Here is a 26,688-nt window from a genome sequence, read left to right on the forward strand (position 1 = left end):
TCCCGTCCCCAATACCTTCTTGAAGGTAACGGCGCTCACTGTTGCCCCTAGTGTCCAGTTTCCACGTCATCTCCCGACATCCTCAGACATGGATGGACGTCAAATACTGACTTTTACATTTACATTACATTTAAGTCATTTAGCAGACGCTCTTATCCAGAGCGACTTACAAGTACATACATTCATACTTTTTTGTACTGGCCCCCCGTGGGAATCGAACCCACAACCCTGGCGTTGCAAGCGCCATGCTCTACCAACTGAGCTACACGGGACTTGTATCACGGGTGACTTGGCTGGTATTTTTACAATGTTGGGTCACACAGGGTTAATAAGCATCAGAGACCAAATGCCAACTCAGTAGGAAATAGAGAAGCCAGAGTTAAGTGCCTGCAATTGAATTTCAAATGTGAACAGTTCCAATCTCTCTACAGTTGAAGAGATTAACAAAAACCCTGCATCACAGTTGTGTGGGGTTTTTGAGATCGTAAGGGAGGATGGTAGGCCCCCTACTTGGCAGGGATGGCTCAAAGCTGTTTGCTTGGTGCTGATGCTGGGATAGAGCTAATGCCAGCAGACTGGATTCAGTGTAAAACATTTATTTAGGCGCAGGAGAAAATAAGTTTACTGATAAAAAACCCTGGTCAAAATAGATTTTAAGCTTGCAAGAGAAAAGCTTGATACCATGTTGTCTCTTTTCCCTCTCTACAATCACTTTAGAAAAATAGCATTGTTCATTTCTATACTGCCGATACAATGATATTCTGCAGAGTGATTTACAGTAGCTCGAATGGTAGCCAAAGTCTTAATGTATTTAAGTGTATGCAAGCAAAGAGTAATTTAGTATTATGTAGTAACATTTATGACTAGATTATGTTTCCACAAGGTGCATTGAAGTACTTGACTTCTATTTGTCTGTAGGTGAGTTTGTGTTCTGTTTACATGCTCTTGTTTTGTGGTTTATAATGATTGTCATTACTGTGATACTACTTGTGTAAGAGGATTTTTTTATACTTGTACTGGACCCTCCTGAGGAAGTGGTGAATCTTGAGAGATTTCGCCACCCTTCTTTTTGGTAATATTTTTGGGTGATAATGTCTTTCATACACGTAGTATTATGTCACCTTTCCTGATCTCTACGTTTAATATATCCTTTTTGGACTTAGGTTGAGAAACTTACAGAAACACAGCCACCACGGAGAAAAGTGTAGTTAAGTAAAAGCTGAAAAACTACTGGAAGAAAGAAGGGGGGTGACTGAAACAATAAAAAGCAACTCTTCACTCAGGAAGAAGTCTTAAGTCTTCAGTTTCTCTAATTAGTCAGGAGACTAAAGGATCACAGCTGTGACGCGCTGCCTTGTGGGAGACGGCAGCATTGTAGAAGGGGAGTGCGTATGTTTGTGTGGAAGTCTGTGCTTGTTTTCCTGCTTACCAGTCATGGAAACAGCAAGCTGCAATCTGTCTTAAACTTCAGCATCTACCGCCTAAACCATGTTCTCTCTCGCACTCAGCTTTATCAATAGTAGCCTTCCTTAAAAGTCCAGCCATACTCCCCTCAGCTGGAAAATCATAAAAATTTACAAGATGCAACCTGACAATAAAGAACATAGGATCTAGGAAAGTATGGGAATAAAGGTTTAATTTTGTCATATCAATGTTCTTTAATAGCACAACTGTAACTATAGCAGTTAGCAGTATTCATTTGATAATAGTAGGCCTGCCCCATTATTCTGCAGTAGAAAATCTGGCCGTTGATTAAGTACTATAACACATTTACGTCACAATTAAGGAAGGCATTTTCCAATGGGTTGGCAGTATACACTCAGAATACCAAACATTAGGAACACCTTCTGCTCTCAGAACAGCCTCAATTCGTTGGGGCATGGACTACAAGGTTCCACAGGGATGCCGGCCCATGTTGACTCCAAGGCTTCCCACAGTCATGTCAAGTTGGCTGGATGTCCTTTGGGTGGTGGACCATTCTTGATACACACGGGAAACTGTTGATCTTAAAAAAAACACAGCAGCGATGCAGTTCTTGACACAAACCGGTGCGCCTGGCACCTACTTCCATACCACAGGAGGTTGGTGGCACCTTAATTGGGGAGAACAGTAATGACTGGAGCGGAATCAGTGGAATGGTATCAAGTACATCAAACACATGGTTTCCAGGTGTTGGGTGCCATTCCATTTTCTCCCTTCCAGCCATTATTATGAGACATTCTCCCCTCAGCAGCCTCCACTGTACCATACCCCTTTCAAAAGTACTTCAATATTTTGTCTTGCCCATTCACCCTCTGAATGGCACACATACACAATTCATGTCTCAATTGTCTCAAGGCTTAAAAAAGTATAAAAGTATAAAAAAAACAGACTTAACAAGTATAAGTATAAACAAGTATAAAGTATAAGTATAAAAAAACAGACTTAACAACTTCAAATTATTTACGCATTTAAACAGATGTCATCTTCAAAAGTCACAACACATAACATGTAATGTCTCTCTTGGAGGCAAGATAAGACAATGATACCAACATGATCCTAGATTCTACCTGCAGTTGCTAAGCAACATCCACCTACAATCTCTCAATCTGTCCCATTGGTCAGTGGATAAAACGCAGTCGTCTCCTCATTGGCTCAGAGGAAGTTAATAAACTTTAGTCAAGACCTGCCTCTCTTGGAGAAAATGCAAAATGAAGAGTTTCTTGTGAATGAGAGGTCAGTACTTGCGCAGAAGAGTGCGGATATTTGCATTGAGCAGCACCGTGCACAGACATTTCAGGGGCGCTCAAAATTAAACGTTTTAAAATAATAACTTAATAATATAATATTTATGATCTTCCAACTCATGATATATGGCTGGCAGGCTAGTGGCTCGTGTAGATATTTGAGTGGTGGTTAGCTAGAGTCTAGACTACCTGTGTTGCTGATGGAGTCGAGTCAGAGGGTCGTTGATTCAGGCTTTATGTCTTTCTGCTTCTGTGCTGCGCGTATCAGCCAACCAGACCGAGTATTGATGACGTAAATCAAGTATTATCGTGTGTAAATGAAATGTTATGCTGCTGTGGTAGCTTGCTACACACACTTGACCAGTGACCGCATCTTAAGCAATGCAAGTTTGGATACCGGGCGTGCGCAATCTCCATACAGCGCAGACTGGAAAACAGGCGCAACGCGGGCGCGCCGAGCTCTGTACAGGGCAAACCACGTCATGACGACTTGCGGGCAGTGGGTTCAGAACAACTTTACAAAACAATATGTATACAGTGTCTTCAGAAAGTATTCACATCCCTTGACTTTTTCCAAAGTACATGTTAGAATCACACCTGCATTGTACAATATTTGCCCATTATTCTTAAAAAAATGATTCAGCCTCCCGGGTGGCGCAGCGGTCTAGAGCACTGCATCGCAGTGCTAACTGCGCCACCAGTCTCTGGGTTCGCCCCCAGGCTCTGTCGCAGCCGGCCGCGACGGGGAGGTCCGTGGGGCGACGCACAATTGGACTAGCGTCGTCCGGGTTAGGAAGGGTTTGGCCGGTAGGGATTTCCTTGTCTCATCGCGCTCCAGCGACTCCTGTGGCGGGCTGGGCGCAGTGCGCGCTAACCAAGGGGGGCCAGGTGCACGGTGTTTCCTCCGACACATTGGTGCGGCTGGCTTCCGGGTTGGAGGCGCGCTGTGTTAAAGAAGCAGTGCGGCTTGGTTGGGTTGTGCCTCGGAGGACGCATGGCTTTCGACCTTCGTCTCTCCCGAGCCCGTACGGGAGTTGTAGCGATGAGACAAGATAGTAATTACTAGCGATTGGATACCACGAAAATTGGGGAGAAAAGGGGTTAAAAAAATAAAATAATTTAAAAAAATGATTCAAGCTCTGTCAGGTTGGTTGTTGATATTTGCTAGACAGATATTTTCAAACCAATTTAAGTCAACACTAACTAGGCCACTAAGGAACATTCAATGTTGTCTTGGTCAGCAACTTATATATTTTCGTATATTTGACCTTCTGTTTTAGGTAATTGTCCTGCTGAAAGGTACATTTTTCTCCCAGTGTCTGTTGGAAAGCAGATTGAACCAAGTTTTACTCTAGGATTTTGCCTGTGCTTAGCTCTATTCTATTTCTTATATCCCAAAAAACTCCATATTGAAAATATGAAGTGGTACTCAGTGAGGTGATGGATTTAACCCAAACATAACACTTTGTATTCAGGATGAGTTAATTACTTTGCAGTATTTTATTGGCTTATTGCAAACAGGCTGCAAGTTTTGGAATATTTGTATTCTATTCATTCTCATTTATGTTAGTATTGTGGGGTAACTGCAATGCTGTTGCGCCATCCTCAGTCATCTTCTATCACAGCAATTAAACTGTTTTAAAATCACCATTGGCCTCATGGTGAAATCTCTCAGCGGTTTCCTTCCTCTCCGGCATTTGAGTTAGGAAGGGTGCATGCATCTTTATAGTGATTGGGTGTATTGATATACCATCCAAAGTGTAATTAATAACTTCAACATGCTCAAATGGATATTCATGTCAGTTTTATTTTTTACCCATCTATCACTAGGTGCCCTTCTTTGTGAACCATTGGAAAACCTCCCTCGTTTTTTGTGCTTGAAATTCAATGCTCGACTGAGGGATCTTACAGAGAATTATGTGTGGGTTACAGAGATGGGGTACTCAATTAAAAATTGTAAAAACACTTATTGCACAGAGTGAGTCCCTGCAACTTAATTAAGCACATTTTCACTCCTGAACTTATTTAGGCTTTCCATAACAAGACATGAGATTTTCATTAATTAATTTGTAAACATAATTCCTTTTTGATATTATGGGGAATTGTGTGTAGACCAGTTACAGAAAACTGTGTGTGTGTGTGTGTGTGTGGGGGGGGGGTGCTCAGCACAGGTAGACCCCCTTCTATGCACCTGGCATTGAGCTTCCTGGCTAAAAATAAAGATCAACATTGGATGCTGTGCAACGGAAAGACCTAATTCAAAGTGATGAGTTGGCTTCTTTCCAGACATAATGTAAGTCTGATTTCTTTTCTCTGAAGATATATACAGCCATTACAAAAAGGGTGCTGGTATCAAAGTGCATGTACAACACCTATTGTTAGAGCTGGTAGAAAACAAATGTATTTACTTAAGAGCGGCAACTAGATGGGGCTCAATACAGCTCTCAGTGAGTAGGAATTCTTAAAACTGTTCAACATTTTAACAATATTTTATGAGCCTTCATTTCTGTTTATGTGTAGCCTGATATTGAACAGTGAAAAAAGCTCCACAGGTGAATGAGTTTCCCTATACAGATGGGTTACAAGCGGAATGAACGAACATCACAAGTCTCCATGTCAACAGCATTCACATGCATGGCCATATGACTTGACAGTAAAACAGCATGTCTGATAACTCAATCTACACCTTCCGTTCAATTTTATATTGAAAGGAAATATATGTACAGTAAACAGGGAAAAGCTCAGAAATGAACCATTTGAGAAAAAAAAGATTGAACGAGTTGAATTATTCATGGTAAAAACCAACCACATACATTAGTTAAACATTTTATTACTAAATAACAATAGCAAATTATTGGTACAACAAATGTTAATGTAGGAAATAATGTAAAAACATTAATTCTACAACCAAAAATAAAACTAAGAACAAGTTCAGAATCATACACAATTCAAGCAAAAACTATTCAAGAAATCCATAGGACTTAATTTCTCTCTCCATAGCTACACACGATTCCCCAATATCTACACGACATCAGCAACATCTGGCCAAAAGCAGGTCTCACATCCTCTTTGTCACACTCTTGAATTTCTGGGAGGTTTTATAGAATATGGACTTTTTCCTCTGAACATCCATGAGGTGAAGATTCCCCTCAGAAACACTCCTCATAACTCTTCTGGGCTCGTTCTCCTCTGACCCTAAGGAGAAACACAATGCTTAGAAGAGCCCCCCGTCTGTATGGAGAGCTTCAAATTAAATGTTTTTCCTTTGCAGTGTGAAAAATCCCATCATAAAAACAAAAGTTGGTTATTTTAGATTACATAAATTGAACAATAAAACAAATTGCTGTCTAAAACAAATCACATCAAAAGTATGCAATCTGACGAGAGACCAAATTCTGCACTTGTCCAAAAGCCAAACAAAACCATTCAAAATAAAATACATGTCATACGTAACAGGCAGACAAGCGCCTTCATTGTTGATTAAAAACAGATTAAAAGCTTGTGTCCTTCATAACAGACATATATATAAAAAAAAGCATATTCTGGCCCTGCCCTGAACTTTGTGTTGCAGCTGACAGATGTAGGCATAAGCTCTGCGTGTAAGCACCACTAATTGAAATGAACATGGGGATTTTAGAGGGGGAAAAAGCCACACATTTAATATATTTAAAAAATAGTGAATGAAAGCAAACTACACTCTTTCCCTGGGTCACTTCAGGGGAGAAATACTGGTATTGTTGCACTCACCAGCAAAACGACGCACTCTTAGTGGTCTGCTTGCTACTACTGTGGGGTCCTGCTTTATGCGCTTGGGTGCTGAAAGGATTTCCTGCTCTCTGCTGCTGCTACAGGGGGAAATAGAAACAAGAGATGAAATGTGTTAATATCTGAGCAGCACAACACTTCCTTCCTTGATCCTTCACTAGAAAAATGTTTTTAAGAGTACATCACAACCACACTTACCAGTTTATTTTGCGTTTGCCCTGCGCAGCCGAAGTCATGGCCATGTAGGTCTTGCCACGTCGGATGTCTAACAGAGATGGTATCTCCAGTCTGCGGGAAACAACAAGTCAGGCAATGTCACTTTCCTTCTCAATATTTGATCAGTCTCTGACATGTGACCAAAACATATAAACAGACTGGAATGAGTACAGCACTCTGTTACGTTAGACATTTCTGAGCTCTCTCACTGCCACTTGCTCGTACCTAAAACTTAAGAGAGACAAGGCAGCTCAACGTTGAGAAATAAGTACTTGGAGGGGCTCGAACCCGAATACAATTTCTGCCAGTCTGTCACCTGGGACAAAATGTGTCAAATAAAAATGTCAATTGTTGCGATAAGAGGCAAAAAAAAAAAAATTATACAGAGAAAGTGTCTTAATCTATGAATGTATGCACTGTTTTACATTGTTCAGCAGCTAATATTAAACTGGACTGTTGAAATGCTGGAGTATGATGACCATCTTTGACAATACCACACCCACCTTTTGGGGGGCTTGCTCATGTCATTGGCTCGGGGAGCCTGCTGTTGGCTTGGACTCAAGGGGCACGAAGTCTCAGCCTGATGATTGGGGCTACATTGGTAAAGGATGACGGTAGAGTTGGCAAGAGCTGCTTCATTGTCTCCATTTTCAATGTCAAATGTCATGTTGGGGTCATTGACTGCAGAGTGCTGGAGAGGCAGGAGTGAAGGCCTGTTGAGTGTACCACTGGCCTCTGGAGTGTAGAGCAGTGGAAACATCCCCTCCTGTCTCAACACATCCTGAAGGACCATGGGAACCTGCGCTGAGGCGGAGACGACACTCCCAGGGTTTGGTGGAGACACTGCCAGCTTCCTCCTGGTAGGTTTCTTGGGAATTGGTTCCATCACTGTCACCTGGGCCACTGGGCCTAGAAAACAACATCAATAGGATTTATTTTTTATGAAGAAGCCATAAAGAACCTAACAAATTTAAGCCTATACATGATCAAATAAATTGCTATCAAGTTACACAACACTTCATCAAGGTCAATTCCATTTCAATACAGTCCAATCCATTCACTGTGAATTGACAATTCGTTTTTTTTTCCAATTTTGGCCTAGCTCTACAAATCACTTAATGAATTGAGAGGTCAAATGGAATTGAAAAAAAAAATCATAAACATCCTCCACCAAGCACTTACATGGAAGTGTATACACCTTGGATGTATTCACTGTGTTAAGACCTTTGGAATGTTGCGGATATAAAAACGTAAAGGGTTCCATATTTTACTTGACAGTCACATCTGTTCTACATACATTTATATGGGAGCATTCTATAAGCTTCTTCCTGAACAGGGTCCAGGGTTCATCCTGTTCAGCCAGAACACTTCCTGTTAGTAATTGGTGAGGCCTTGCTACTTGGTTTACTAGTTTGAGCTCAAGTGCAAGATAAGAATGCATTATCCAGTCTAAATCACAGTAGGCTGTCGGCTTCAGCATGTGGGTATTCACTAACAACATGGCAGTAGTTTGCCATAGCAATGTCATACATGGCCCAGGGATGAAAGTTTATTTTTTAATTACATTTTTTATCCCATGACTGGAACTGGAGTCGATCTCAGATCGGCGGGAAAACATTTTGCCTCGAGGTCCACATCGGGATGTCGAAATTCAACGGAGGGCTGCACAGATTTTTTTACGATATGTTTGTCAAAAATCGATTTGCGGTCATGAAAAAGGGCAGTTATTTGAAAATTGATATGTCCATTACAATTTCTACATACATTCTATCTAGTCTTAGACATTCAAGTGTGGTCTGGAGTGTCTTTATTTTAATACCCCAAATAAATCACCCTCCTGGAGAACTTTAACCCCTGCATGGCCTTACCATCTGTGTTGAAGCACCATACTCATATTTTAAGAAAATAAATCACATCTGAATAGATCTTAGGTGGCACCGGTATAAAAAGAAGACACAGTATCACCACCATTGAAAGATGAAGGAATAACATTTCTGTAAAATACTGAAAAGGAGAAGTCCACATCTGCAGTAGGCCTAATTTGGGTTCTCATCTTTTGGCAGTTGGAGAAGTGTAGAGGTAGCCAAAGAAAGTGAACCTGGTGACCTATACACAGTGCAGACATTAATCAGAGGTGTAAGGGAGTAAGGGCCGGGACACATTCATGCTCACAAATTGAGTTTCACCAGTCCCGACAAGCCCAGCTACTGTGACATGGAAGTTGGCTAAGTAGGGGAAAAAAGAAAATGAATCAAATCGATCAAAATCAAAATATAATTCGATGTTACAAAGAAACCAAGACTTAAAGCCCTCAGAACTGCCTCAATTAGTCAGGGCACGGACTCCACAAGGTTTTGAAAGCGTTCCACAGGGATGCTGGCCCATGTTGACTCCAATGCTTCCCACAGTTGTGTCAAGTTGGCTTGATGTCCTTTGGGTGGTGGACCATTCTTGATACACACGGGAAACTGTTGAGCGTGAAAAACCCAGCAGCGTTGCAGTTCTTGACACAAACCGGTGTGCCTGGCACCTACTAACGTACCCTGTTCAAAGGCACTTAAATATTTTATCTTGCCTATTCACCCCCAATGGCACAGATACACAAGCCATGTCTCAATTGTCTCAAATCTTTCTTTAACCGGTCTAATCCCATTCATCTACAGTGATTGAAGTGGATTCAATAAGGGACTATAGCTTCACCTGGATTCACCTAGTCAGTCTGGTCAGTGTTCATTAAGTTTTGTACACTGAGTGTATATTTCCACACTATGAGGTTGGAATAACTGTTTAATAACAGCTGTTTGAAAAGACAAAAATGTAAGCCTGTTTTGCTGGGATGGAGTTTTGGCCTGCCCTGTGACGTCACCAGGCGGTAAACTAGTTAATAGACCAATAAGAGAGTTCCAAACCACTCTACCAATAACAGCTAGTTTTCAGTTTTCCCCTCCCCACTCAGACCACTCCCAGACAGTCCTAGAACAATTCTTGCTTGAGAAATTACTCTTTGCTAAGAAGCTATTTTTGCTTCTTTTTGACATTTTTTATGGAATACAATCATAGTAAGATGACTTAATTGTTATCCAGAAATGATTGATACTGAGAAAATCTGCTGCATTGGACCTTTAACCAATCAAGCAAACATAACAAGGCCACATAAAATCCTTATGGAACACAAAGCAAGGAATGAGGGAAAACAACTTATGGCCGACAAAGCAGGAGTGGACATAAGCCTAACATAGGATAAGTTATTTCATGGTATAAGTGGTTCACAATCACTAGCCATAATGGATGACTCACACGCTTAACAACCTGTCGAATAAAAGATACAGCTACACTGAATGGATCACCATATTAGTCATCAGTGAGGATGAGTCATACACACTACATACTGTTATTTTTTGGTCATTTGATCAAGACTAACTTAGATACAACTAACTTTACATACAACTGATTAAATGGGAATAATTGATATAGGCTACACAATACATTTTTAATATACACCAAAGTCGTTTTAATAGAAAACGTGTCTTCCATTGACCGGCCTAAATGTTATGAATAGAACTTTGGGGTTTAATTCTGTAATAAGAGCATAAACGTATTAACATGAAAAAATATGTTTTACGAGAATAGGTAGACTATGATAAAACCGGCTGAGATTGAGGATTATGTCACCAAAAGAACGTAAGCAGGGTTGTTAGAGTTTAAAAGGTGGTGTGTAAGAGTAAAGTGGCGTGCACGTTGCATCAGAGCAGAAGGAGGCAGACTCACTTGTTGCAGTGAGACACTGCGGCTGCATCATTTACATGCTGCTGACCACAGCCCTGTGACGCCGCTTCCTACCTACTACATTTTACTGAGGAGGCAATTCCCAGAAATGTGAGCTGTGTGGTGGTGGATTTGACATATCAATTTGCCTACCCACCCCCGCACAGACAAAATAGAACAACCAACTAAATTGTTTAATGTAGAAGCTTTTAAGTGACAATGCTCACATTTTTTAACAACATACTTGTGTATCATAAAACGGAGGGGGGATATGGAAGATTAATGGACCTATTTATTCATACGAAGAGCAGAAAGCAATATTTAGGAAATTTGAGTCACAGCTCAGATAGCAAGGCAGGATGAGGGGACAGTGATAAATGGTACCGTTTCTGATGGAGATCTGGCCCGACAATAAATGGCAGCCAAGTTCTTTCAATCACATATTTTTGGCTTGTAGGATTAATACATGCATGAGGTGCTATTTCTGGTGGAGACCGCACCATATTAGGGTCGCTTGGCTGCTGCCTCCCTCTTTATAGTGCTGCTGCTGTTATCGCTGACGGGACAGGGGCGTTTACGCTGGCCTTGCCTACCTTCTTTTCCCTGCAGTGAATTTGCATTTTCATGAATGAGGTTTGAGCAGCCTGGGTTGGGAGGGCTGGATGCTGGATTGACTGAGTACAAGATATGGAGGAAAGGGGGAGGGGGGCAAGGAGGGAGAGTGTGATCGAGCAGGAAAAAGTAAGACTGGCACAGAACGAGGTTGGAGAGAGAGAAGAGTGATTGAAATTGTGTGGGCCATCCTGTGCTGAAGGGAGATAAGGGGATGGGTACAAGGCATTGGACTGGCAGGGTGCAGAACCCTATTGAGAGTGTCATGTGTGGTGACCTGCCCTCGTATCCACTTAGAGATGGTGCGGTAATGAAAAGGTTGGAAGAGGGAGGATCTCCATACTCAATCATTATCAAGCGCTGATGCTAGTTACACAAACACACTAAACAGGTAACATGACTTGGACAAGATCTTATTTCATATCTAGAGTGTAAATCATAGTCCACAGACACGATAGTCCAGTGTCCCATTGTGCCATAGCTACCTGGCTCTGAGATCACCATCTGCGGGGGACACAAAGCCCGAACGCGCACCGCCCCACAATTCCCAACCAACTTTCTGGTCTGGTACGCGTCCTCTACTCATTTGAAAGTGTTGACAGTTGGAGAAACTGCTTGAGGTGCGCTCATAATGAGAAAAGTATGAAAGCCAACGGTCCAATATTCTAACACTGCAGTGCGAATGTGTACTGGTTTTGGACTATGATAAACCCTTAAGGCCATTCATGTAATGCACAATCACAAAAAGCCATTCTGAAGTAGATAAGACATGCAAAAAAATAGGGCTGTGACTGTCATGGAATTTTGGACGACGGTTATTGGTCAGCCAAATGACCGTGGTCACCGTTATTACTGCTCGAATAGCAAAATAAAATACACACATCTCCTCTGCTCCTGACTGCATGTGCTGCTGCCTGTTTGCTACAACACCTTGCTTGTTTCAGCAAGGAGTAAAGTTATCACATTGTTAACAGGCCATGTTACCGTAGAAACAGACTCAACCGTACAAATTCCTGGCCGTCCCGTCTTCAGTCAGCCGTTCCACCAAAAAAAAGTTAACTGTTATGAGGGTTATTATATTTTTATGACGGTTAAACAGTAATTGTGCCAGCCCTAGTAAAAAAGTGTTTTTAAAGCCATTTCCTGTTGCGCTGTGGTCGTCCGGTGTTGTTTTCTTTAAAAATGTAGCTGACGTTTCCCACAATGTGTTTCAATCAAATGTAGACCATCTGTTCAGCAGAAAATATCATTACAGACAATTTGGATGGCCATATTTCACATACTTCCTTATTGTACTTCCCTAAAGGTTTCCCAGTCCTTTTCTTTCTCTAAAAGGGGTCTCAAGTGTTATTTCATTTTCACAAAATATCTTTAGTTCCAGACCAGAAAGTCCACAGTGCTGCACAACTGGAAATCAAATTCTATTTCATGTCGGAATACTTTTTGTAGTTTCTGTAACAGTTTGCCTATTTTATTTTTCCTCATTTAAGAATCAGTTGAAGTGCCAATTGATATCCCATCATCTCGAGGATGGCAGAAGGGAAATTAAGTTGTTACACTAAACACCAGTGATCAGTGGGAATAAAACCAAAAAAACTGTTAATCCACAGATCAATATTACTCATTTCTCACTTCAGTTTGAGCACTACAGAGGGGATGTTTAATATTGTCAGTTCATTATTTTAACCATTTCAGTCCTTGTGGTCTTCTGAAAAAAGCCTTCTCTGTTAACATCCCAAGTTTATACTAGTGAATCCTGAAACCAGTTTTATCACAACTGAAATTGCTGATGAACAATTAACAGCTGAAACAGAGCTTTTACCACAGGAGTGATGACTTTGATGGACATATTTGATCCCCTCTGACTGTCACTATGAAGGATTCCATGTGGCAAGCTATTAGATTAATGACCAGGTTAGCAGGCCTGAGGGAGAGTAAAGACAGGTTTACCTTTCGATGATGGATTGGGTTGAAGGCGCAGCGAGACTCTCCTCTTATGTTTCTCAGCACCTGAGTGACAGACAACAGTATGTTCAACAACACAGCCTCCTTCATGAATACCATGCCGCCCCCCCAGTTATCAGCACAACACACAGCATGACTAGCATCACAGCTCAGCCTGCACAGTTATCAATAGAACAGACACAATCGTGCCTCAGCATTTGGCTGTGGTAAATGTGAATAATCATCACGAGCTGTGTAGCAACGTCTGCTATTGTACACTTGCCTGGTTAAAAAATGGGTAGCCCTTTACACTTGTATCCGTATATGGGTTGAAAATGTCAGCTTTGGACATTGATAAGCTCTTAAATTGGAAGAGTACAGTAACATGCTATACATGACGTCAGAACTCAGGCTCGCAACTTCACAGCTCTGTATGGGTTTTGACTGACAGCCGTTCTGAACTTGAGCACTGCTCATGACAAGAAGTTGCCCCAATCCCTCCTGCTAATTGGGCAACTTTAGAAAATGTTTTTTCTGAGTGAGGGAAATGGTGTAAATTACAAGGACTATGTATTTTGAAAGATGAGATGCTAAGGATTATAATAAATACTGCTTTGATGTCATACAAGCAGTCCCAATGTGTCCCAATGTGCACTTCACAGAGTCCCAATGTGCACTTCACATTTCCATATCATAAAACTCATGTAATATACATTGTCAACATTTATGATTACTATGTTTGATGTACAGTTACAAGATAACATGGCGTTATACCCTGGGTTGTCCTGAACAGAATGAGACTGTTTGTTGTATTGTGAAGAAAGTTTGCCGCAAACTATGCATTTGGATTTACTCATGAATCCATTCCGTGCGCACCAAAATAACAATCTGTTTCTCTGAATTGCTTTGTGAAAGCCTAACACTAAGATCCTATTTTATCATTTTGATAGTCATGTTGGCAATAGAACAAGCGCTCAAATTTCACCCACCTGACCCAGATTGTAAAAAAACAAACAAATGCAGTGAAAAATACTGTAAATTTAAAAATGCACATAAAATCAACAGTGTAATGTTTGGATTCAATCTTGTGTCAGCTGAACTGTTGGCCTCACCTTTAGTCTAATAATTTCCCCATAATCTCCAAACGGTTCCCTTCTAATTTCTACCATGGTTATGCATTTCCATATTTTTTCTGTAAGAAACATTTCAATTTAGCTCTATCCCTATCCAATTCCCACAAGTGTAAGGGGTTAAATGTTCAATGCAGCCATTTTTAATCAAAATATGAAATAATTGTTACCCAGAAATTCAGTTCCTTACTGTGATTGTTTTCAATTAAAAATTGTCAAAAATAAACAAATATTGCTTCTTAGCAAAGCGCAATTTCTCAAGCAAGATGTTTTCTAGGACTGTCTGGGAGTGGTCTGAATGGGGAAGGGAAAACTAGCTGTTATTGGCAAAGAGATTTGGAACTCTTTCTTATTAACTAATTTACCACTTGGTGATGTCACCAGGCAGGCCAAAATGCCATCCAACCAAAACAGGCAGACATTTTAGGCTGTCTTTTCTTAAACTAAAATGGACAGCATCATAATGTTTTACAATTTCATAGAGTGTAAATATATATATAAAATTACAGAAATCAAGTTTTGATTGCACTGGGCCTTTAACTAAATGAAGCTTTAAATATATAATAACAGTAGTCTTCAGGATAGTCATTGCAAGGTGAAAACGGAGGGAATAGAACAAACAGACGGGACCTATTGAGATCTGGTATCATACATTTGTGCTCATGGCTTGTGAAAGGAGGGTCAAATTACAGGATATCACTCAACTACAAGCACAAGTGGACAGGGCCAAAAATACTAAATAAAAGACACAGGGAAACAAGCATGTGACGGGTGCAGGGGGACAGGTGCGGGGTGCACCTGCTGACATATGATGGATAGCAACATGGTAATTAAGTATTGCTGGCCAGCTTTGGTTCACGCTCCATTGTCTCCTAGGGGCTGAATGTCATGAAAGGAGGCCTGATGGCGCACTGGTGCTGGGTTATACAGGACCTGGAGAATGGTGGCTCCAGTGTGTGTAGGCTCCCATGATCAACAGTAAATAGAGCCCAATAGCCCAGGGCCACCAGATATTGCTGTATGTTATACTACAAAGCAAGATCAATGCCAGCTAACTTGCCAAAATATATTTTGATTTTCTAGAAAGAATGGGCATGGTCTAATTAAATCAACAACCAAAAACAAATATTGAACTTCAGCTTTCTTAATGAAGCAGAAAATCAATAGCTTTGTAGTATACCCCTCAGGGGGAAATTACATGTCATCGTTGTCACGGGGAGTTGAAGCTAAGTCTGCGTTTTTTTAAGACAACATAAGGTCATGACTTACTACTGCAGGGACTGTTTTGATGGGGACAGATGAGGTGTGAAAATGATAGGATGGGTGCGAGCTCTGGCCTAAGCCTGGAACCCTCAGCCTGGGTCTCCTCGTCCTTCTGCTCCCCTGCCTTCTCCTGATCGGCCCACACCACACCCCTCTCCCTGAGGACCAGGTGCTCCAGGTCCTGGTTCTCAGCCTCGTCGGTAGCTGTGACCAGGCCCGACCCCCTCAGTGTCCAGTACTGTCTGCTGTAGGCAGGCAGCAGCATGTGCACCATTCTGAACAGAAGAAAGCATGAAACTCAGGCTTAAAAGATGTTCTGTTGAGTCAGTATCACAATTTATAGTATAAAGTTGCCAAAGTGAATTTTGTTACACATGTATGCAACACCTAGTATAGTATAATTCATAAGACTAATAATCTCTATTCACTAATTCATATAAGTAAGCGATAACGACACCGTACATTCTCTGGAGGTAATGTATGACAGGTATGGATGGCACACAGTCATTCATGCTCACATAGTACAGTGTGAGTCACATGACTCATACTCCCATTTTTCATAAATATTATTTCATATCATTCCCATCTTAATATGTCTGTATCTACCTGACCATATTTACCCATTAATGTAGGATTGAGGCCTGAAGATTCCTTTTAAAACATGTAGCAATATCTGTACAACAGATGTTATGGAGTATTGGCTCAGATTGACTTAAGTCTACTTGACAGGTCTGAAAAGTCTGACAAACCCCTTTAAGACCATCTTATGGTAATATCACTGCATTTCCACTCTCTGTCTTCAGTGGATACAGGTGGATGATTCAACTCTGATACGCAATGCCAGGCTTTTGTTCCAGCCCTGCTGTAGCATACCAGACTCCAGCAATCAGCTGCTCAACAGGAACAAAAGCCTGCACACCCATTAGCTTCCAGCTGGAGCGTTGGCTTGGCCACATGTTTTACACAGTAAGTGAGGTATTTTTCCACTGTGGTATCACTGGACTAAAGAGTATCAAATACAGCAATGAATATCGGTATAGAAGTCCAAATTTTGGTATGGCGACAACATTACGCGTTCAATACTGAAAAAGAAAAATGACCTACTTTTTAGTCTGTTTGTTCTCCTGGTCCTGGATGCCGATGAGGTGGGTCATTTGCTCAATGTGTTGCTTGAGGTCCTCTACCTGTAGCTGGAGCCTGTGGCAGCGAAGGTCCTTCTGGAGTACCTGAGGGGGAAAGCGGAAGAGCTGGTGAAATGACCATGAGGGAACATATTGAGTAACCCCGACCACAGCTAGAGAACAAGCTGGCAGGGAGTCATCAGTGACGCACAAGACAATGAGTCTTGAGGGGTTTATTTTGTGCCATGCTTCATCTCTGAGAACCTGTCTTCTGGGTAAAAAAAAAAATAGCTGTCATCCAACTCTGACGTAAAAGAGTATACGAAACGACAGCAGAGAGAACATTTGACAAGCGGATGAATCATTGTTCTGTGCCACTTCCTAGAAGAGGGATGAGAAAGAGGAAAAAAACATCTACATGGTTTTAGGTAACTGGCTGTGTGAGGGATGCGTAAAGATCATTGATCCATTCACCTCAGTCATCCACCAGTGAACAAGAGCAATAAAATAAGCACAGTTCTAATTACCTGGAGAACAGATGGAAGAAACTGTCACAACAAGTTGGGACGAATTTGCATAAACAAACAAACTAAAAGTAAAAAAATATATAAATGTATATTTATAGCATAGAGTTAACTTCCTGTGAGGCGTTCCCATCCCTTCTATAATTCTCTCTGGGAGATGAAAAATTACAGATTTAAAAGGGATAGTTCACCTTAACTATAAGTAGAACCATTTATGTAGAATTAGCCATTAGTTTTTATATGGATCTTATCCAGCGAGTCAGCAAACAAAATAAGGCTTTAGGTAGCTTACAATTAAGCAGCATTGTCAATAAATCTTCACAGTCCCTCCTGGATTTTGTGTGATATTTGCGGGCAACAATGCACTGACGAGGAAAAAAATGTGTGTTAACGTGTGGCTTGATTGAACCATATTATGCTGTAAATGTGCAATGATTGTTTAAAATTGAAATTCTTTGCTGACTCAAAAGGAACACCTACAGCTGAAGTGGGAAGTTTACATACACTTAGGTTAGAGTCATTAAAACTCGTTTTTCAACCACTCCACAAATTTCTTGTTAACAAACTATAGTTTTGGCAAGTCGGTTAGGACATCTACTTTGTGCATGACACAAGTCATTTTTCCAACAATTGTTTACAGACAGATTATTTAACTTATAATTCACTGTATCACAATTCCAGTGGGTCAGAAGTTTACATACACTAAGTTGACTGTGCCTTTAAACAGCTTGGAAAACTTCAGAAAATGATGTCATGGCTTTAGAAGCTTCTGATGGGATAATTGACATCATTTGAGTCAATTGGAGGGGTACCTGTGGATGTATTTCAAGGCCTACCTTCAAACTCAGTGCCTCTTTGCTTGACATCATGGGAAAATCAAAAGAAATCAGCCAAGACCCCAGAAAAGAAATTGTAAACCTCCACAAGTCTGGTTCATCCTTGGGAGCAATTTCCAAACGCCTGAAGGTACCACGTTCATCTGTACAAACAATAGTACGCAAGTATAAACACCATGGGACCACGCAGCCATCATACCACTCAGGAAGGAGACGCGTTCTGTCTCCTAGAGATGAACGTACTTTGGTACTAAAAGTGCAAATCATTCCCAGAACAGCAAAGGACCTTGTGAAGATGCTGGAGGAAACAGGTACAAAAGTATCTATATCCACAGTAAAAAGAGTCATATATCGACATAACCTGAAAGGCTGCTCAGCAAGGAGCACTGCTCCAAAACTGCCATAAAAAAGCCAGACTATGGTTTGCAACTGCACATGGGGACAAAGATCGTACATTTTGGAGAAATGTCCTCTGGTCTGATGAAACAAATAATAATGACCATCATTATGTTTGGAGGAAAAAGGTGACGCTTGCAAGCCGAAGAACACCATCCCAACTGTGAAGCACGGGGGTGGCAGCATCATGTTGTGGGGGTGCTTTGCTGCAGGAGGGACTGGTGCACTTCACAAAATAGATGGCATCATAAGGCAGGAAAATTATGTGGATACATTGAAGCAACATCTCAAGACATCAGTCAGGAAGTTAAAGCTTGGTCGCAAATGGGTCTTCCAAATGGACAATGACCCCAAGCATACTTCCAAAGTTGTGGCAAAATAGCTTAAGGACAACGAAGTCAAGGTATTGGAGTGGCCATCACAAAGCCCTGACCTCAATCCTATAGAACATTTCTGGGCAGAACTGAAAAAGCGTGTGCGAGCAAGGAGGCCTACACACCTGACTCAGTTACACCAGCTTTGTCAGGAGGAATGGGCCAAAATTCACCCAAAAGACCCTGGGACTAAACACCTCCCTCTGCAACTGGATCCTGGACTTCCTGATGGGCCGCCCCCAGGTGGTAAGGGTAGGCAACAACACATCTGCCAAGCTGATCCTCAACACGGGGGCCCCTCAGGGGTGCGTGCTTAGTCCCCTCCTGTACTACCTGTTCACCTCCGACTGCGTGGCCAAGCATGACTCCAACACCATCATTAAGTTTTCCGACGACACAACAGTGGTAGATCACGACAACGATGGCCAGTCTAAGGGGGGTCAGAGACATGGCAGTGTGGTGCCAGGACAATCACCTCTCCCTCAACGTGAGCAAGACAAAGTAGCTGATCGTGGACTACAGGAAAAGGAGGGGCGAACAGGCCCCCATTCACATCGACGGGGCTATAGTGGATCTGGTCAAGAGTTTCAAGTTCCTTGGTGTCCACATACCCAACAAACTATCATGGTCCAAACACACCAAGAAAGTCATAAAGAGGGCACGACAATGCCCTTTCCCCCTCAGGAGACTGAAAGAGTTGGTATGGGTCCCCAGCTCCTCAAAAAGTTCTACAGCTGCACCATCGAGAGCTGCATGGCATCCGACCGAAGGCGCTGTGTTACTTTTTTATTAAATTTTTTTAAACTTTATTCAAGAACTCTTTCTTGAACCACATTGTTGGTTAAGGGCTTGTAAGTAAGCACTTCACAGTAAGGACTACACCTGTTGTATTCGGCGCATATGACAAATAAAATTTGATTTGAACAGCGAGCCCTCTTTTTGTACTGCGGTGATGGGTCAGCTTTGTGATAATATTGCAATATTTTTACTGTTTTATGCAGAAATAGTGCAGTGATTGGTCAAATTTGCAAGCCGTCACATAATATGGAGGGAATTGTTGATTTAGCAACAAAAAAAATAAGATCACGGAATCCTGGAGAAACTATCTTCCTCTACCAGTACATGAACAAAATAACCCATATACCACACCACTAACACCACCCCTGGGTCAAGAGATACCATATCTCCTGACCCCTCCAGCAGTTGCCTCACCACTGGTGGCTGGGAGTCCTGTCCCAGTAGCTTCATGTCATTCTCCACACGGTGCAGCCAGCCATTGTTCTCAAGGAAGCGCAACTCAGCCTCCTCCAGCCTCTTGCGGATGTGCTGCTGCTGTGTGAGCAGGGAAGCCAGCTTGCGCTCGTGCTTGCAGGTGGCCTATTCAACAACAGAGCCTGTCAGATTGAGGTACGACAAAGGAGTGTATGCACTTTAAAACATCAATTTATCACTGGTAAATCATAAAAGACATGCTCCTTCTGGGACCATTTTCTGGCTAAAACGTCATGGTGATAAGCAGGGCCTTTAACAGACCTTCTCAGTCTTGTCTTTGGCACCGAAGAGCTGGGCCTGCTGGTTGCACTCCTCGCTGTGGCGCTGACGTAACTCGTTCTCCTTGAGCTGACGCTCCAGAACAAGGTGCTCCCTCCTGATCTGAGTACGGCTGGAGAAAATGCTCTGTAGGGACTCTGACACCCTATCCAGAAAAAAGGAGCAACCAGACAGTTATCATTAAATGGAGTCTTTGCTTAATAATGGAGGGCAAATGTTTAGAAAAATAAAAAAACGTTTCAGTGTTTGCCCTTCCTCAAGTAAAAATCCTATGTCATGTTATTGTACGACTCAACAGGTTGAACAGTGTTCAAATCAGGCAGCTGCCCTGGATCACCCTCAGCAGCTTTTACCCATAAGGCAGAGGCCTTGCAACAATGTCTCATTCTAGTAAAGGAAGAGGGGTATGCAGGTAAATAAATAAATAGACAGTGGAGAGCAGCCGCTGAGATGTGACTGCACTCTCCAATGTAACCCCTGTGACGTAGGAGCCGCCGTGGCCTTGCCAGACTGATGAATTTTTTATTGTGTGAGAAGCATGCTGCCTCTCTTCAGAGCCTCACATTGTGCAAGTTGTGAATTCTGATGCCGGTGAATGAAATGCGTGGGAATGAGACTCATTCAGCTTTCCACCCCCCCTTCCCTCTCTCCCTTTTTTAAAAAGATGCCACTGCAGCCCTTAGAGGGGACTGAAGGAAGGATTTTTTATATATATATAGCTAATATCGATATATTGTGTCGTTTTATTTACATTTTTTACGTGGCTCACAGCTGCCCCTATCAAAAATGCAGAGCAAACTCTCCACCCACCAGGTCCTTGGGCTTTGTACTTTTCCCCTCAACATTATAAATTATCTATGGATTTCAATTAAAGTGTACAAGTTTAAAGGACAACACTCAAGTGTGGTGCATATTATGCATAACAGAACTTGTATTACTATATAAATACAAGTTTTGCCTTTTGGTTGTTGCATGCACATTGGCACAAGAAATAAGTGCTTACTTGTGAATCTCTGTTTGGTTCTGAGTGCAGATGGTATTAGAGCCTCCAGGAACAAGAGGGCCCATCTTCCTCTCCTCATATTCTTTCAACTTCTTCTTCAATTGAACGATCTGAAATGGCATAAACCATTGATAAATTGTGAAATGTATGTCCACAACTTTTCTGACCATAAAGGCCTCCAGTCTGTGTAGTAGAGATGGGTGCTTCGTCTTATATTACCTCTTCTTGCTGCCTCTCACATATCACTGCATACTGGCCGATGTGACTGTCCAAGCTGACAACATTCCTCTTGAGCTAAAGGACAGGTAGATGCATGTAATAATGTATGGAGGGAGAAAGAGAGGCATTACAAACAGAAATATTGTAAGAAATGCCATGTAGTACAAGTTTCACTATCAAAACCACCTCTGAAATCATGTTTGGCTTTTAAAAACAGAGTTTATTACAAATGAAGGTACACTAAGGAGAGCACAGCCAAAGAGGCCTAAGTAAATCCTATAACATTGTTGGGATGGGTGAGTAGTTTACTGACCGATGATTTGATCTCTTTGGCCCTGTTGGCGTATTTCAGTGTGTTGTGGGTGTCGTCATAAGATTTGGAGGTGGGACTAATGTTGGCGATCATGACCGTCCTGCAGTTCCCACCAAGAGAATCTTTAAGGAGTCGTGTTAGCTTGCTGTCCCTGTATGGTATGTGGGCTTTCTTACTCTGCTAAAATAAAGAAAGCAAAAACAACAGCCTGAGAAAGAGTAAAAGTGCAAAACAGGAAAAGGTTAGGCCTACACATTCAGGTTTGAGGTGGGAAAAGGTCTGAAAAACTGCACTGGACATTAATGCTTTTTTATTTATATCAATTAATTCCAACTTGCTTGCGTTAAAATGGAATTGACCACAGTCCTATGACCCTTAGGGACTCAAAGCATACAGTAAATGCCCAGTGACAATGGAACACACAAATAAGGCTGTATAGGGGGGTGTTTTAGAATAGTCAAATACACTGAATGTACAAAACATCAACAACACCTGCTCTTTCCATGACATAGACTGACCAGGTGAATCCAGGTGAAAACTATGATCCCTTATTGATGTCACTTATTAAATCTACTTCAGAGTAGATGAAGGTGAGGAGACAGGTTAAATAATTATTTTAAAGCTTTGAGACAATTGAGAGATGGATTGTGTATGTGTGCCATTCAAAAGGGTGACTGGGCAAGGCAAAATATTTACGTGCCTTTGAACGAGGTATGGTAGTAGGTGTCAGGCACACCAGTTTGTGTCAAGAACTGCAACACAGCTGGGTTTTACATGCTCAACAGTTTCCAGTGTGTTTCAAGAATGGTCCACCACCCTAAGAAAATACAGCAACTGTGGGAAGCATTGGAGTCAACATGGGCCAGCATCCCTGTGGAACGCTTTCGACACCTTGTAGAGTCCATGCCCTGACAAAGGCTGTTCTGAGGGCAAAAGGGGGGGCAACTCAATATTAGGACGGTATTCTTAATGTTTTGTATATACACATTCTTATTGGCAGACGGTAACTATTTGTTTCCATAAACAGGTTTCTGGCAGACAGATACCTTTCATTTCTATAGAATATGAAAACACCCAAGCACATTATCTTCTGCTGGTGTGAATGTGCTAGGTCTGAATTCAGCCTGGCTTCACTAATGGCACAGATGCGTCTTGAGTACATTACATCTGTTTAGGTGAGTCACAGTCACATGGAGATTCAAATGGCAGGAATTACCAGGAACTTGCAGAGGAAAAGTGATCTGCAATGGGCTGGGGGCTGCCCAGCTGTTCTCCCTGGCCAAAACCTACATCTGGAATCAGGAAACCCTTATATTTCCAGCTGATCCTATGGGAGCTCAAAGTTTGCAGCTAAAAGGAGGTTGTCCCAATTAAGCAGAGTGACTCTTTCGCCAGAGCAGGATTTACAATGTACAGAGAAACAGCCTGAGAGAGAGGAAATGGGCCAATGGAGAAAACCACAAAGGCTAAATGTGCAACTGCAATTCATGGCCATGGAACCAGTCCTAGCTGGGACATCAAGGTATCATTCCCTAAAGCGAACAACGGTGCTATAAAAATAAACAAAATGTAAAAAATAATTTCGGTACAGCGGTGGCATGTTTGTGCAGCATTTCCTAAATGCAAGTGGCCTTCTTGTGGAATCCCCATGATCAGTGGTAAACCGAGATGACTCAGTGACAGGTTAATGTATGCAACTGGAATGAAATATTACCCAAATACTTGGCTTGCTAACAGACCAAGCAAGGCTCCTTGAGTCACAAGGAGCTGCTCACTTTTTTTCTGGCAACGACTGAGCAGGGGAGTATTGCTGCCAGTAGGATGTAAAATTGCAATCAATTAAACAAAATAAAGGCAGAATAAATTAGACTAGACCGACCTAAATATCCACAACAAGAAAAAAATTATCTTAAGAAATGCCGTGTGACCACAGAAATCAACTGGCACAGAGAAAATGAATGACAGCAAGGGATAACCCTAACACCATTCACTGGTGAGATAAATATAAGAAATCAGTTGTAACACCAGGGTAGTGGGTTCAATTACCGGGACCACCCATAAATAAAATGTATGCACACATGACTAAGTTGCTTTGGATAAAAGTGTGTGGGGGGGAATGAACTCAATAGTTTAAAATTACTAAACCAAATGGAAACTGTGTAGAAATGATAATGATCCTACATTCATACGGTTTCTTGAATGTGTCCAGCTCGCTTATAATCCCAAAAATGAAAGCCAGACAGTCCGGGAGCATTGAAAATTCCAAAAATGATAGATAGAGCACTATTTTTAGCAAATTTTGATGGCAAGGAAATATAAGTTTCAGTGCATCCCTCTGGACTTTGAAGACCGAATGCAGGTCCCAGGGAAAAATTAGTTTGGCACACCTGTCATAGTGTTAAATCTAGACATAAGTATGTATATTCTCAGTGGTGAGGTAGCAGCACCCAGGCCTGCTCAAAATTGTTTACGAGTCACACAGAAATGCCTCTGGGTGTTATTGTCAAAAGATCAACCAGCATTTTGAATTATATTGAATTCTGTGAGCAGAAACATTTCCTTTGAATAATTTAAGGTCCTATTCAATCAGAAACATGAATCAAGATGCTTTACACATACCTTAGGGTCGGCCAGAGCGTTGATGACATTTCCCAGGGCAAGGAGTGAACGGTTGATGTTAGCGCCTTCCCGTTGACGTGCTCCCTTTGCGTTAGTGGCACTTGCTCGCTCGGAGCCAGCGAGGTCAATCAGGCTCATTTTGGCCACACGGACATTTGGATTAAGGCTGGCCGTCCTGTCCTGTTGCTTCAAGTAAATCTAGTGGGACAAGAACACCAACAATTTCATCTTCACCTGTCCAGTGACTGCAGTGGGTAAACCTGCTTGCCGTCTGGTAAAGGAGGAAAGGTAGATGACGCCACTCCATTGAAATAGCCTACCTGAAATACAGCATGGGACCGTGACGAGGTCGCATTCATGTCAGTGGGGTGCTGCGTTCTATTCCGATTGCCATAATCCAAAGCTTCAAGGATGTGCTCAGCAGACTTAGGCTACAAAAGAGGTCACATTAATACTTTTAAACAAATAAAATCAGAACACATCAATCAAAAAGAGATGTACCTTTTTTTTTTTTTTTTTTTTTTAACAACACAGCTGACAGAGACAACAAATAACCTGTTGATCACTAACCTGGTGCAGAGTAAGGCCTTGGATTACCACTCCTTTCAAGGGGTCCTCCCTCACTGCAAGAGGTCCCACATTAGCCAAGAGGTCCCGGATCTGCTCATTATAGACCTGCAAACCAGTTATGACAAAAACTTGACTGATTTCTATTGACAATTAAAATTCTGATTGTTCATTAATAAAAGGTGTTTCTTTAATTCCCAGGTATGATGGAGGAAGATTTTTCCTTGATTTCTGTGTAAATCTATTAATTGAAAAATCAGACAGACAAAACCAAAGAGTCACCTCAAGATAAGAAAATGCTACATCGAATATTTTCTCTTCCTTGACTTGATCCATACGGTTGAAGAGCTCCGTCATGGTGCGATACATCACACCCGGGTCATTGCTTGAGCCCAACATGGTGTGTGTCTTGCCTGCTCCTGTTGCGCCATAAGCAAAGACTGCAACGTTTCAGAGAAGGATTAGTAATTAAACATGATCAAAACTTCCACTTCAAATTAAAAATAAATCTGATTTGGTAGATTTAAATGTGACACCAAATGTATTGGAATTTAACTGCTAAATGGGGTACAAAGATGTAGGCTACTGTAGCATACTAATTACTATTTCTAAAATGGGCCTCTGTACTATGACATTCATTTAAATTAAGCTATTTGCAATCAATAAGCTGTTTTCACAAAGTCTGTCTCAATGTGCATATAGCCATAGGCCTACTAATCAGACAGTATAGTCCTGTAAAGATTAGCAGGCTTAGGCCTATTTTATTACCTGTACAGTTAAAGCCATTCAACACTCCATCAAGTATCCTTTTAGTGGTGTTCTCAAAGATATCCACCTGAGAAGAATCCTCCCCAAAAACATGATCAAAGACAAATTTCAGGTCCTTATTAGCTCTCTTGTTGACATCTCTGTTTCGAACTCTTGGTCCCCCGAAAGATGTCATTTGCTGTTCCTTGGGGTCAAATATTAGCATGTGGTTGTCCACAACTTGGACTACATTCCTGAAGTTCTCGCACTTCTCATTGTCGTTAGTTGGCCGCACACGAACAACCACTTTGACATGGCTGCACACGTCCATGACTCTTCTTATTGTGTATTGATCTAGTTGAGAAATCACAAGGAAGATGCTTTAGCTGACTAAACTCCACGGTGAAGGATGTTTCTGATATACTCCAATGGAGTGGCGCAGAGGCCAGGCTTTGTGGAATTGGGCGTGGCCAGATGTAATAACATAGCTAGCTACTTGCATTCGACAACCTTACATTTTAAGCAGTGAACATATACAAATATGTTGTTACATAAAGAACAGGGAGACTTGAATGTCTCGTGTATTCATCGCCCGTAGTGCCTTGTTGTGGCTAGCTAACATTAGCAGTCAACAAAGAGCCATATAAGCTCACCTCCGAGCGAAAACAGTAAGTGCTGCGAGTTGTAAAATACATCGTAAACATTACTTTTGCTCTGGAGCGAAGGATAATACACCCACAGCTTACCTTTGACTATAATTGTTTCACATTTGCAATTGTGGCTTGCTAGCAAGTAACGTTACAGCCACCGCTACTTTTTCTCCCAAGACCAGCGCGTCTTTTCAAAAACAAGCCCCCTCTTCCTTCGCAACAGCTGATTGGCTATGCACTTTGAGTGACGTCGATGAGCTTGGTGTTGCAGTCATTTGATTGCAGTGCTGGTGGAGGAAGTGGTTTAAAAACTATTTTCATATGCCAGCTATTTTCTAGCATTTTTT

The 26,688-nt window shown here is 41.7% G+C and overlaps 1 protein-coding gene across 2 annotated transcripts; it reads right to left on the bottom strand.

Annotated features, from left to right (window-relative positions):
• Positions 1-5,540: 5,540 nt before the first annotated feature.
• Positions 5,541-26,618, bottom strand: LOC129834624 (kinesin-like protein KIF18A). Of its 2 annotated transcripts, none has more exons than XM_055899797.1 (18): positions 26,438-26,618; positions 25,713-26,045; positions 25,227-25,384; positions 24,948-25,052; positions 24,698-24,808; positions 24,378-24,575; positions 21,759-21,935; positions 21,446-21,520; positions 21,227-21,336; positions 20,206-20,368; positions 19,885-20,049; positions 16,526-16,647; positions 15,428-15,696; positions 13,035-13,094; positions 7,211-7,616; positions 6,690-6,779; positions 6,474-6,571; positions 5,541-5,921 (listed from the first exon to the last, which is right to left on the bottom strand). In XM_055899797.1, the coding sequence occupies exons 2-18, from the start codon at positions 26,020-26,022 to the stop codon at positions 5,785-5,787; spliced, it is 2,754 nt and encodes a 917-aa protein (XP_055755772.1). In that variant the 5' UTR covers positions 26,023-26,045; positions 26,438-26,618; the 3' UTR covers positions 5,541-5,784. The 2 variants fall into 2 exon arrangements, with proteins under 2 accessions (XP_055755772.1, XP_055755771.1); XM_055899796.1 differs by having other exon boundaries at positions 21,759-21,938; positions 26,438-26,616.
• Positions 26,619-26,688: the final 70 nt, after the last annotated feature.

This window comes from Salvelinus fontinalis, chromosome 35 (assembly GCF_029448725.1).
Source record: "Salvelinus fontinalis isolate EN_2023a chromosome 35, ASM2944872v1, whole genome shotgun sequence".
NCBI classification, from domain to species: domain Eukaryota; kingdom Metazoa; phylum Chordata; class Actinopteri; order Salmoniformes; family Salmonidae; genus Salvelinus; species Salvelinus fontinalis.

Bases quoted from the DNA above. Each gene is read 5' to 3' on its own strand.
- LOC129834624 (XM_055899796.1), bottom strand. From the start codon at position 26,022: ATGGACGTGTGCAGCCATGTCAAAGTGGTTGTTCGTGTGCGGCCAACT. The intron at 13,095-15,427 runs GTAAGTCATGAC...TCTGTCACTCAG, and splicing joins TCAAAACAGTCCCTGCAGTA to GTGCTGAGAAACATAAGAGG. The intron at 6,572-6,689 runs GTAAGTGTGGTT...TTCCCCCTGTAG, and splicing joins GGCAAACGCAAAATAAACTG to CAGCAGCAGAGAGCAGGAAA.